The sequence below is a fragment of the Bombyx mandarina genome, chromosome 01, assembly GCF_030267445.1.
Source record: "Bombyx mandarina strain Sakado chromosome 01, ASM3026744v2".
Classification (NCBI taxonomy): domain Eukaryota; kingdom Metazoa; phylum Arthropoda; class Insecta; order Lepidoptera; family Bombycidae; genus Bombyx; species Bombyx mandarina.
The window spans coordinates 4804676-4819521 of NC_143208.1; the positions used below are offsets into that span (position 1 = coordinate 4804676).

General features: G+C 35.5%; 1 protein-coding gene across 5 annotated transcripts in view; it reads right to left on the minus strand.

Moving 5' to 3' along the window:
- Positions 1 to 299: 299 nt before the first annotated feature.
- Positions 300 to 14846, minus strand: part of rno (PHD finger protein rhinoceros) — a 44159-nt gene continuing 29612 nt past the window's right edge. For all 5 annotated transcript variants that reach the window (XM_028180443.2, XM_028180456.2, XM_028180449.2 and 2 more), the window contains one exon: positions 300 to 13946. In XM_028180443.2, coding sequence (XP_028036244.2) covers positions 6811 to 13946 — 7136 coding nt within the window. In that variant the 3' untranslated portion in view covers positions 300 to 6810. The remainder of the gene's footprint in view (positions 13947 to 14846) is intronic.

Sequence of the window (14846 nt, forward strand, 5' to 3'; positions counted from 1 at the left end):
CTCTTAGGGTACTAGTTCCATTCCAACTGGTTTGGTTTTTTATTGACTACTTATAAAAGCCCTATATAGTGCTGTAATAGCCCTTACATAATGACCTATTATTGACCTTGTGGCATTCCGTTAGCCAGGCAGTTAATACTTTCGAATAAATAAATAAAATTAGATCTTTTTTTAAATTTACATTGTTTTAATTTTTCAATAACAAAATATAATTAATTTCTTACTTATATCGAACTCAAAAATATTTTTTTTATTAAATAGATTATTTAACAAAGCGGGGTCAAAATTATAGTTCAAAATAATTACATAAAAATTATATTCAAAACAAAAATTAACACAAAAAAATATACAGCGCATCAATCAAACTAAGATTACATTTATAATTTATTTTGCGCATATTTTTAAACTAATTTAATAAATTTCATGGATACATTTTAATTGATACAATTAAAATATTGGACACGAGTATTGCATAAATCATGGAATTATAATTACAACAATTACGTCAATTTACGTCATTATTAACTCTACGGGCAGATAGGATTTTTAGGTAAAGGATCAAGATCTAAGGTCGAGGATCCAAAATAAACATGTGCAAGGCTGCGAAATAAAATTAAATGGAACGATTAATTGATCTAAAAAATTTATTAATGAATAAGGAGACTATGTGCACATTGAAAACACTTTATATTACAAGACCACTTGTACAATATTTACAAGACCCGCGTCACAATTTTTAGCAGAAGGAGCGACGACAAAACATCACGCCCTCCACTATCCTACTTTACACTCTGTACATAAGTAGTTTTGTACAAGTTACACTTATCCTTTAGTTACTAAAGTATCTAACTCATTTAAAAACAATGGAAATATTGATCATAATACTTATACGGATATTGGTATAAGAAATTAAATTCTTACCTCTAAACCTTAACTGATTACATCGTCTAATAATATAAATAATATATGTTAGGACAATGTTAACCTAATGACTGGTACGAGAGGGTCAGCCATCGCTTCACGTCAACACCGCAACACCGACAGCTCGAGTCGAGGTCATCGACCTAGCCACTGAGACTGTCCGCGTCGTTAAAGCATTTAGACAACTAATGGCGAAGACACGGCTCCTATAGAGTAAGCTCTCTAACTAAACCAAAATGTCTCATACTTTTAGGGCCGTGTTTTTCGTCCTGTCACACCCGCACTAACACACACAATACTACTTTGCTTCTCATATACGCAAGTTTAACACATACATAAACATTTATATTAACAGTGCACACACATATTAACTTCGCTTACGCACTAATACTTTAAATATTTACATGTCCGTACAACACCATTTTCTATAATATTTAACACTCGGTGAATTAAAATACTCATATAAAATCATGCGCTTAGAGCACGAAAATCTAAATATAAATAACACGACTCTACCGAAAAAAAATCAATTTTTTTATAAACACTCGTTTGTATTATAATTTATATGCAAAATTATTTTAATAAAATTCATAATACACATTTATTTATTTATTTGTAAATTATTTCAACAGAACGAATTCGCATATTACTACATATGTACAATAAAAAAGTCATTCCCTGCAAGTCGGAATATTGTTTTACACGGACCAGAAAAAAAAAAAACAATAAATGTAAGGAAATTATACTACTTTTAGTGCACAATAGCCAGCCACACTTGACACCACCCGTCAATTGATGTCAACGCGCTTCGTATCGATCGTAACTCAGTAAACAAATTAATAATGATTAAGAACTTTAAGATAATCCTTTTGCGAACAATCGTCAATAATTCTAATACGATATAAAAATTATTTAAAGATTATGAAAACAACTTTTACTTTTTTTATTTTTCTGGTCAGGCTTTAGTTTTTTTTCTCTCTTTTAAATTCTAATAAGTATACAATTATTATTATTCAAATTTTAAATTAAAACAAATCACAGTCAATAGGTAATGGTCGACTCGAGTGAAATTGTTGTTGACGTTAAGTAGACAATAGTTGCCGGAATATTTCTTAATTGCAACATTTCAATGCTAATAGAAAAAACGGCTAATTATTTGATTAATGTAAAATTACGAAAAAATACTATTGTCTTAAATGTGCAAACTGTTTAGTTTTGGAGTTATGTAATTATTAACACACGCATAACTTCGAATCTCGACGTATTTAGAACTCTCGAGTATTGCATAAAACATTTTTTAAACAAGCTTTTAGCAAAACCATCCGAAAACCCAACGCATGCTAATAAATTCATAGCAACGCTACAACAATACTTCTATAAAATCTTAATTTATGCAATCTATACCATATAAGTGCAATACTCTGTGATGCTATTAACAAAAATTACAGTTTGTTTTTTCAAGGTCACAAACACTAATGGATCATCTATAAAGAACAATTGTTTTAAATTGATTTTTTTTATTCGTATCTGCATTTCAAATATTATCATAAATTCGATGCAATAAAGTTGATCGCCGACTTCACACGAATGCTATTAGGTTCGATGTTACAGTTTAAATAATACTTACTTCGTGAAGTTGACGAACACCCCTAGTGTCTCAGCACTACATGACATAATAACTTAATACCTACATTGGATATTTATGCATGCATTTAAAACTTATTTACAACACACAGGATTCTATTGAAATCCCCGAGAAGGTTAGTGAATGGACTATGAAAATTACGACTATAAGTGGTGATTTTTTTGAGGAATGGTGCCTTAAAATACTGCTACGGTCAATAAGATCTGCATATACTGTGCAGAGTCAAGGGGGCAATGGGAAACAGTATAAATCAAAATAGAGGTTGTTCAATAAAAAATAATTGTTTTTCTTCTACATAAAATTTATTACTGTGTACTTTTGATTATGGTAACAATTGCTAAGGAAATTAGTTAACTGGATCACTTTCAATGATCAATTATTACTCTTAGAACTTAAGATCAATTTACGAATAAAGTTTCTTACACGATCAATATTTACAATCTTGTGATACAACTGACTGTAGAGCCGGCACTAATACTCTCTGAAGCACCATTCAAGAATTAAAAATAAGATAAATGCATGCACGAATGTTTTTTTTTATTTCTTTGTTTCACAAATACTACATGTCATATTATAACTATCATTCAAAATTAAATAATATAAATGTCAACTCGATAAATTATTTACAATAAGTGTTTCAAAAAAATATAAAAGTATAAAATTATTATTACCTTTCAGAACACTCATAAAATACTTGTTAATTAAATAAATTGACGAAGTTATCTTTTTCTCGCACTCAGTACATTGCTAGGGTTCGAACAAGCGGCTCGCGAGTGGCGACGCGTCTTAAGCCACATTTATACAAACCCGTACAATTTAATTGTTTTTTTTTTACTTATTTGATTTAGGAACTTATGTCAAATAAATATAAAGAATACTAACAGCGAATGATTCTACCGGTTAGTTCAGTTTTGTCTTTGACTCTTGTATTTTTTTCGCGTTTATCAATCAAAATATAACTAAAAACCATCACAATATTGGTAGTAAAAAAATATTCATTTATAAATAAATTAGATTAATTCATAATTCCAGGTCATTCAAATCAGTACAGACAACCTTATTGTACATTTTTTACAAGTTCGTCTTACCTATTTTATTACTAAGCTCTTTATATTGTAACCAGACGGAAAGGCTAATACGAAGTCGCATGGTAGTACTGGCACAGAGGGTGCCGCCTAGACTATCGATCGTATCGCGTCGCCGCAGTAGCATCGCTACGACCTTTCAGTGTGATCACTACTTAATCGAAACATTTTAGCTCAAGCCCACACTATACAAAATGTCTCTCGGAAAGTAATCAATACGCGCCGGAAGAACATTCGCGCATGCAATTTGTACTAAATCCCGATCGTTCGTCCTGTTCTAATAAGAGTATTAGAGAGAAATAGAAGAACTTCCGGACAGACATGTCGTACGATGTCGGCTAAGGCTAAATTTGATACAATCACTACTCGACTAAGACAGTGTCCAGATTACGCAACGTCAGCAGTAAGATTTAACGAAACATATCTATTTCTTTGAATAAAAATTACAAACATCTATTATTATTATTATTATTTCGTATATCTAACATGAACTGTGGCTACATTAAAGAATAATATTATATTGTAAAATTTGATAAGAACATGATTCTTTCTAATCACGTATTCTGAACAAAGCCTGACTAATGATAATGTTACTATTTACAATGTGAAGATTTCTTTATGAACGCGCTTCATCACTGTACTTACTATACACGAACATGTACTTATAACTAAGACCACGTCTACGGTCATACAACCATGACTACGCGATGAGTATTGCCAAATATTGCACAAACCATTTTGTATTCACAATCACATTCAAACAAGCATCCGAATCAGTCATGACTTAATACTTATATCGTTTATTTCATTTATTATTTATAACATATGTATTTTTTTGTGAAATAACTTTCATTTAATGATCCGCGTAGTGATGAAGATTTTTAATAGTGCGATGAAGAAACTAATGTATTTTCTTTAAAGTGTTAAATTACAATAAATCTCATTAAAACCGCTATGTCACTACTAATTCCGATGTGTTTTTATTTTTACAAATCCAACGTCATTTTTCATATTCAAACGTCGTTATCGGTTAGTTTTAGCGAAGTCTTATCGTTTACAATCAAATTCACAAAGGATTTAATGTCTAAATTCTAAAATTACCATAGACTTTCAATTTACATTTCAACTTTGAAACTATTCTTATTTTCTCTCTTTTACTACTACTGTGAAATAGTGCTACAACTCTTGCAAACAAACCATAGTATAATTAATTACGTATGTACAATAAGCCTTCAAATTCAGAGATATTACAGATTCGAGTTAATATTCTAACATCCGTTCATATAATATAACTATAATTTTAATGTAACGATTTCATTATTTTATACTTAGTTTATTTTAGTGCCCTAAAATTCAATTAATGCTTATGACAACAACATCTTACATTACAATGGGTTTCCGAACCCATTAAGTATAATTGAACTGTACAATTTAACATCTGTGCTTTTTATGTCACGAAGCTCGACTTTATAAATATAAATTTATACGACTATTTAGACACGAAAGACAGTTTTGGTCGCCGCCTACAGAAAGTGTCAAATATTTTTTAATGTTCTGTAATGTTTTCTACTTTACACCGACTATTCATTTAAAGCTATTTAATTGTTAAAATTGGTTCATTTTTACATTAAAACTGTTACAGATAGACGACGGTAAATTCTTTATTCGATTATTTTGTCAATGAAATGGTTTGTTTACATCAAGTTCACACAGCTATTTCGTAATACTATTAAAATTCCTAGGTTTTTCTATTTAAACATCGATTAGAACAGTCAGGCCTCTAGTTATCTATATCCTATTGTTATTCGCGAAACACACCGCTTACGACATTCACAACATGAAAATATTAATTGCATTTCTTTACAGTATTGGTCGTGAAGAAAACTCACATTTTTATTATCTAAAGGTCGACAGTACACAAAGTTTAGAACAACAAACACGATGAGATTAATCAGGAAACGTCCAGCGTTCTTGAATATCACACACTAACCGCTCTGAACTGAACCGTACTGTCGAAACAATTATAATACAAATTTCGATAAATAATTACAATAATACATTTTTGACACTTAGTATTCACACCATGTTAGTAAAAGTATCAGGCTAACATGGATTCTATTTTCAATAATAATCGTACGGATGTTTTTTTTTTCTGTCAAATACTCAAATTATTTTAATGCCCTTTATCAGTAAGTAACTTTGATTTAAATTTCTTTGGTGAATACCGAGTGATGATAATTTGATGAGAGGTCAGAGAGGTTGACTTCGCTTTTTTTAATTTAATACTTACTATTGGGTCAAATATAATATTGGGATAATCAAATAAAATTACTATACAAATAAATGAATTGTAAAAATAATAATATGCAAATAAATGAATTGTAAAAACAATAATATGTCAACATGTTTCAATGAAAATTATTAATAAAAAAGAATTGTATAAATTTATTCTAACATTGAGCTAATTTTATAAATGTATGATAAGATTTGTTTTATTTGTTTACAATATACTGTGTTCGTTGTTATTTGATATGTTGCGTTTTAGTTTGTACCTTTTTGTTAAAAATAATGTGAATAAACACATCGTATAAAAATAAGATATCCAAATAGTTTATTGACGTAGGCCGTTAGGGATCATTTGTTAGATAGATTATTAGGATATCGAATGAAAGCGGAAGTCAACCTCGCCGCTCCCTCATTACCACGCACCACGCAGATGTGTCGACATGGTTTTTTTTTGTGATAACGAAAAGTAACGCGCGAAGCGTTCCATACTTAACATCCATATATACATACGTTTTCGAAAGACAAATTAATGAGATTCAATATGAGGCACAAAGAAAACAGTAACATTAACAAAAATATATATTATGAATTAATTATATTTTATTTTTTTTCAATTTATTTGTGCATTCCTCAATGCACAACACACAAGATTTATTATAATAATCTTAGAATAACTTTTAGTTAGACATTGAGCTTTCGATTTATACAAATAAATAATATAGTAAACTACATCATTACAAGATAATATTAATTTTAAAATATACAGACACTATACGTTAATATTTTTTAACTGTACACGAGATTTTACGTTCGCCGGTATCGGCACGAAAGGCAGTCCACTTAATACCTGCGGCGGCGGCGGCGCTTTCTATATCACCTCACTTCACAGTGTTTATTGATAGAAACGGGCATGGGCTCATTGGCGGATGGCTCTACAGCCTCCTTCATCACGTAGCCCGAGCCCTGTGAGCTGCGCGCTAATTTTAATCGAATCGGTGTTACCTTAGCGGTGCGGACTTTGCGCATGGCGGCGCTCGCCTCTATGTACGAGGGCGTGTCGATGGCGAGCGGGTCTGGCGCGGTCGGGTCGTAGCCGAACGGATCGAGCACCGGTTCGGGCGCCACCGACACGGCGCCGCTCGGTCCCGCCAAGGTCAAAGCGTTCACGTTAGAAATCTCATCCTTTTTACGCTTTATCTTTATTATTAATTTAGTAGCACTTTCACTTTCACTGTTCACCACTTGAAGTTTCTCAGATTTTTTGTCCTTTTTCTTTTTACGTTTCTCACTTTTGCTCGGCTTGTATTTCTTGGCCTTTTCCGTTTCTTCGAAATCGGCCATGACCTTTCGACGGAACTTCATGTTCTCCCGTCGAATGTCTTCTAAGCAAGTTTTGTGTATCGACCGTTTTTTCGGAGGGCGAAACTGGTCGCCGGTTGTTTCGTCGTTAACTTGTTGCACTATGTTGGCACCGATTTTGATTTTAAGTTTCGGAGCGATCTGTGAGGCTGTAGTTTTATTTGGCTTAGTCGTAGCACGTCCTCTTCTCTTGTGCGTTTGATTGGAGGAACTAGCCATAGAAGACAACTTAATATCGTCTGACGGATCAACGTCATCGTTCATGCTCACCTCCAAATGACGTAATTCGCGAGAAAGGCCACTTGAGACCTTTCGCTTTTTCTTTTCCGCGGGTGTTTCCGCAATTTTATAGTCTTCTCGCGTCGGTATACTGGTCATCGACGCAACAGCTTTAGGTATTGTGATTACAGCCCTCGTGAGGGGCGATGGAACGGCAGGCGGTGGTAACGTCATCGCAGATGTAGCAGCCGGATCGTCCATATTCATGTCTTGCGTCCAATATTGACGCAATAGTTCCTTCTTTCTCATACGTCTCAAATTCGTCGAACCAGTCATCATAGTGGAAGCCGATATTCCAATCGTGTTCACAACATTTGTGCTGGTATCGAGTACGGGCGCCGGTGTGGGGGGAGCAACCTGGGGCTGACTGTGACTTGTTGCGTAATTAGCATCCAAAAATGGTCCTTTTATTTTTACTTTCAATTGGTTTCGCGAATCTGAAAGCGAAACTTTCGGATGCTGAGGAGTATAAATTTGTTTGGGTAAGACATTGTGTTCAAGCGCGATATTAGGTTGCGGCGGTGAATGTTCCCCAGGCTTGCTCGCCATTAACGCTGAGTGCAGTTCTTTTTCCACTTCTTCGTCTATTTCAGGCAAATGCTGATCCGCTGTGCCGCTCGCAAAAGCTAGCAAATGACATTGGTCTGCAGCAGCAGGAACTGGTTTCTCGACGGACTGGTACGTTCTCATGTCAACTGGACCTGGCAATACCGCATGAACGCGTGAAAAGCCAGGACCATCTTCAGAAGCATCGTTCTCAGAAGGAGAAGTAGGTTTTTCGTCAGGCTCAGAAGTTGGAGGTTTTATTTCTTTTGTATCGTTAATATTAGGCATTTTTGTAGTAGGCGAAGAAGATACAGCGGTAGGCGACCGAGACACGTCCTTATAAGATAGATCAGGTTTCCTATCATCAACGGATTTACATAAATCTACTGATTTTCGTCTTTCTCGTAAAGCTTTTAGATCAACACTATCATTGGCAATTTCTTCATGAAAGTCATATACTGTTCCTACTAATTTACTTTGAATTGAGTTTCCTGAGTAATCAACAGGGGGGTAGGCATGACCTCTACTCTTAGAACGTCCTCGACCACGTTGGTTCCTATTACTTCTGTTAGTCGATCTTTTAGTTCCCTTTGACGTATCACTTTGTTTAGGTGAAAATCCAGGACTTTTCCCTGGTGACTTCCCAGGAAACTTCGTCACTGGTTTCGTTTTTGATGGAGATTTTGATTCATGATTTATACTTACAATACTGTCATGACTATCATTAGACATTTTAGTAGGTGGAGCCTTATTGCTAGCTTCGTAAGAATCAACGCTGATACTTGGACTACTCGCTACATGTATGGTAAATTTGTCACTACCCGTAACATCGATTTCATCACGTGGTGACTCGGAACCTTTTGGTGTAGGTGAAGCTATCATTGCTGTGGTAAGAGCCATATTTTGAGAAGAGGATGTAAACGCTGCACACATTGTAAACGAAGGTTTTGGAGGCATTAAAGGAGTGGTTGAATATGGCAATCCACTATAAAGAGGTCCGGGCGAAGGCAATGGTAGCTGCGAGGCTGGATTCCCAAATAATGGTAACGATAATGAACCTAAATAAGGTGAAGCATTCGGAGGGTAAGCAGAATACTGATTTAAGGGCATTGATGGTTCCACGGTACATGAATAGGCTGGGACCGGCGGATATGAATCAATTTCAGGCATTATAGTAACTTGACGAGCAGATATTTCACATGCACTCAAATGTGATTTTAAAGCAGCTTTTTGAGAGCAAATGGATGCGTCCGAATTAGTGCTCGAAGCAGAAGATCGCCTGGTGGTAATCTTGCTTTCTCTCCACTTATCCTGACTTACATACGGCGATGAGATTGTAGCGCAATCAGAATGTATCAAAGAATTATTATTATCATAATTTTGATTGTCCTGGGTTAGGTCATTATCGTTACTGTTAACAGAGTGGTCCACAACAGAAATCGACTGGGAATCATCACTATGTTTACACACAGATATTGTGTCACCAGTTTCGGACAGGGATTGTATGTCCGATTGAACCGTCGGAGGTTCTTTCATTTCATCGTTATAAGGTATATGATCATATTTTTGGTCATTACCTCGAACAGCATGTAATTCACGATCATGACCATGATCGGGATCACGATCGTGCGGTACCGTCATAGCAACGGGACCGGCTGACCATTTATCACCGCTAGTCATTGCTATAGGACGATCGTAATCTTTTGTGTCATACTTGTGTTCCCTGTTATCCCTAGCCAAGTCGGTGTGTGGTATAGGATGCGGTTTATGATTCACAGGGTGACAAGCTTCTTTTGTAAGATCTCTAGCGCTATGCAAATCTAATGCTTCTTCTTTCTCTTGTACCGGTTCTTGATCGTAATCTCTTTTAATAGTTTTTAAGTCTTCGGGCTTTTCATCTTTTGCTTCTATGAACGGTTCTCCTTGTGCAGAAACCTCGACAGTATTTTTCTTCGATATGAGTTGCATTCTCAGTCTGTCAACTAGATTAAGGGTCTCCTGTACACCTTGTTCTTTTGTATCTTCTTTAAATAAAAATTCGGGGTAGGTACCGAATCTTTTCATAATATCATCGTGATTAAAGCCATCATCAATTGCCACCATTTCATAATCAAAGTCATTTTCTTTTGGTTGCGGCGAAAACATTGACCTATTAGGATTTACGGCCGATGGAATCTTCGCACTTTTCGATATCTCAACTCCTTGGACGTGACTAGCATCTTGAGCTATAAATTTTCTTTCCGGGTCTAATATGGAACGCTTTCTAATGTTTCTTATCATAGCATGATCAACATCTAATGAATCCAATGTAGCTGTCCTAGCATCCATAGGAGTTTTTGGAGATTTTATCATAGTGTTTTCATTTAAATTCGCTTGGATTTTGGCAATCATTTTAACACTGCTTTTGTCTGCAGAGTCAGAGTCTAGCGACTTGTCTTCGGTCATATATTTTTCGTGTCCTCCGGGTTTTTCAACCGGCGTTGGAAGCGCAACTGGACTGGGTGCTTTTGGTAACCAATCTTTATCATTATCGGTGTATACATCGTTGATTGGAATTGGGCTTTTCTTTTCAGGCAACATTTGAACTACCTTCTCAATAGAAACAGGCTTTTTTATCGGTGACAAATGACTACGCTCTCCTATGGCATTAACTTCATGTTTACTCATTCTACGTTCTTTAGTTACGGGATGACGTATTTCTTCTGGCAGCAGTTTAATCTCTTTAACAGTTACTGGTTCCTTTACACTCATACGCCTATTTGTCAAAGATTTCTGTTTTAAATCAGCATTCTTTTTAGGACTAGCCTCATTCATTTGCTGTGGTTCAGGTGGTTCACCTTTTTCTTCACTTAAGGTAGGTTGCATTTTTGTCAAAGGCTTTATTGTAACTTCGCTTTTGACTGGTTCATCACAATTTGTTACTTCTACTTTTATCTCTTGCTTTATTTCCTCGTTCGCTTTCCACTCCGAAGCCGGAAGTTCACAGGACTGGTTGCTCTCTTTCGTAGATTTATCTGGTCCAAGGGTAGGTTCTGGGTCGTCTTTGGATGGTTTTCTAGATCCGGCATCAGGCTTATCAAACAAATTTCCGCTTGCAGTAATGCTTCTGGTCCGAGCACGTGAGGCAGCACGCGCGTTGTTGGTTCGGATTGATTCCGCTCTTTCAACAGACGGTGATGGTACCCTACACTCGAACCCCCGTTCGGAAGTTTTAAGCTTCTTGTCAAGGGTCTTGCGTGGGGACGCATCAGTTGAAATACTTTTCCCCTTCCTTCTTCGTCTTGGTCTTCTTGGAGTGGGACTTTCAGATCCTGATCTGTTGTAGTCCCTTGAACTGTCGGTATCACTCGAAGCACTCGTTGAAGACAACGGCTTGGACACCTTGTCAAGAAAGGGCAAGTCCACTGTCGGTCTAGTAGTTGGTTGAGGTGAAAACATAGAAGGTTTTCTAATAGCAGGTTTTATTTCTGGCGCTTTGGCGATTGGTTTAATTTCATGTTTCTCTTGTTCTTCTTCCGAGCTCGAAGACGATGAACAACTGCTGCTACTAGAGTTTGAAGAAGAACTAGAACTTTGTTTTAGTGGCACTCTAATAACTTTTATTTCCTCTTTCTTGGGTGATATTTTGGATGTTTCAGGTCGTGCAAAATCTTTCTTTTTATCATTATCTGATTCAAGAAGTGGTTGCTTGTTACCAAGTCCTCCTTTGATATGTGCAGCAGCTTTCTTTGCTGCTTGTCTTTGAGGAACATATGCTATTGTTTCTTTCTCGGCATCCTTAGATTTCTTTCTATTGATTTTACCTGGGACTTCTTTAATCTCTTTATCTTTTGCTTTGTCTTTAAACTTAATTTTGCTTTTTGAGTCTTCGCTAAGTTTTTCCGGTGGTAGTTCTTCTTTTTTAACGGCAGCAGTTGAACGCATATTTTCTGAAGCTTTTTTTGCTGCTTGTCTTTGGGGAACTATCAAATCAGTTGGATTGTGCTTTTTCTTTAGATACTTAACACTTAATCTATTTTTTACTTGACTATCCACTTCAAGTTTAGGGATGTTTTTTTTGTCCTTCTCGTTTTTATTTGATGGTTTCCTGCCTCTTTTTTTAGGGGCAGGTTTTTCATCTTCAATTGCATTAAGTTTTTTTTCAGATTGTGAAGGAACAAACTCCTTCATAGCCGCTTTAGTTCGAGGAAGTGATTGTTGTGAATCATTGACAATGGGAGATTTCTCAGTCTTTATTTTATCATTTCTAGACTTTTCAAGCTTTACTTTGTCTGCAACTTTGAAATCTGATTTGTTACGTGCCAAATCTTCGCTACTATCGGAATAGATATCTAAAGGAAACTTATTGTTTCTTGTAGTTCTCATTGGCATCAAATCTTCACTGTCAGTACCAGACTGTCCCACCTTTCCTGCAGTCATTTCCTTTTCCATTTGTTGTAGGGTCTTACTACGAGTTCTGTCCTTTTTTATTTTACTTGTTTTTACTATAGTTTCATCCTCACTGCTGCTTTCAACAAAAGCTTTAGATTGTGGTACTTTTTTCTTCTTTCTCTCAGGCTTTTTTGGAGATCTCTTACTCTTCGATTTTGCAGAGATCTTTTTTTTTGGCGAAGTAGTAGGTTTTTTTTCTTCCTCATCAGTACTTGAACCAGTCCTGCCGCGATGTCTTCTATTCGTTTCTGGTGCACTTTCTTCACTAGAGAGACCACTGTACATACTACCACTTCGACGCGATCCATTAACATAGTGTTTCTTGTAGGGATTTGCCGCTCTCGAACTTCGAACTAATCCATTGCGATCTTTTTTTTTCTCGTCACCCGACTCAGGCGGAGCTATTCGCGCCATTAATTCGTCAAAGTCATTTTTATGATCAGGGGCATTGGGATGAGAATAAAGTCGATCATATATTGAAGGACCGTGATTTGCTTCTATTATAGCTGTCAATTCATGGTCTGGAATAGCAGTTCCAGAAGATAAAAGTGAGATTTGTTTATGAAATGTTTGTTCTCTCATACGAAAAAACGATCGAGACAATTTTTCTCGCCTACTAACCATGTAACATAAATTACGAACCCTTTCAAGATCTTGCCTGAGCTGGACAAACATTTTCATTTTATCGAGGTCGGCTTGTTCCTGTCTATGAGTAAGGAGCTCACTATCATCAGATTTAGGTGGCAAAAGGGGACGGTTGTGACCCGCCCGCCTTTTTAATTTCCAGTAGTTGTAAATATAATGAATAGCATCCTGATCAACATCTAATAAATGCGTACTGATATCTTTTACGTTCACGTGTTTGTCAAACTCCCGCTCTATCTCCTGCAATCGCGCGGCACGAGCTTGAGTTTTTTCCTCTGAAGTCATATCTTTACGGCGTTTCCTTTTAACCTCCTCCTCTTCCGAACCTGAACCTGGACATTTTTCTTTTTTCGAATTAACACTATGCCTCTGACAATAAGATCGTAACTTTACGCCGTCGTCGGCATTTTCATCCTCAATTATCGCACGCATTTCTAAACCATGTTTAAACGCACAAGTAACATGATAAGCTGTTTTGCAAGTTTTAACAGAACATTGAATACAAGCCCCTTTACGTTCGCGGCAAAGAACACATACGAGCGACCATCGGGACGCGGGTATAGCAGATATTTTTGTAATAGGTTCCATTTTTTCAGCACAACCGATAGACACCTCTGGAATCCATAAGACGCAGCTGACGTGTGCCCACTTCCGCCCGAGTGGAGTACATTTCATGGCACCACCGAGGTTAGGGCACAGAACACAGACAGGTCTTACACCGTCGCCGCACGGTCGACACAGCCACTGACCTGAAACACAGCAATTTAGCTTAAATAAGTACTTGTTAAATATCTTCTACATAACTCTCCTAATAATTTGGAACTCACTATATTCAAATAAATTTATTTTATTTACATAATTGCGTAAACACGCACAGTTTTTGAGTTACCCTTAATGAGGTAGAATATTAATATGTTATTTTATTTTACATTTTAAATAAATATAAATGTGATAGAATATTAAGGTTAAGTTTCAAGCTAATGGATACTCATTATTTTAATTTTACTATTGTAAAATGTGTCACTGCAATTCTTCTAACTGTTCAAACTAATCGAAATGAGTAAGAATATAAATAAATGAAATAAACACCAAGTGTTTTTAAATGATTCTGAGACTTAAAGGAAATAATTAATATCTCGTATAAATATAATATATATCATTATTATTTTTTTGCTGATTTCATTTCGCATATTATGGTATACTAAAACCAAAGGAACGTTTGGAGACATACAATTTTAAGGTGATGCAAATTGCGGGATGATGTAATTTTTTACAAAATTATTTACTCATAAGAAGTCATTAAAAAAAATCCATTTAGAGGTGAGAAAAAAATTATACTTTCTTTGCACCTGCAAATTTTTATTATTTTCGCATTTTACCACCTGGTAAAACGCGAAAATAATAAAATAATCTTCTTCCCACCATTTTCAAGTTAATTTAACTAAATAAATAATTTAATAAATAATCGTATTTATTAAATAAAAAATCCGTAAGTTGCAAATCGTGTCTATTTAAATGATTTATGAATGAAAATTTTGACACATTTTCTTAACCATTTACCATTACCTTAACCTTTACCATTAACCGATAACTACATTAATGTAAATTATTTGCCTTAATTAAACATATTATCCGGTAAAATGAATTAA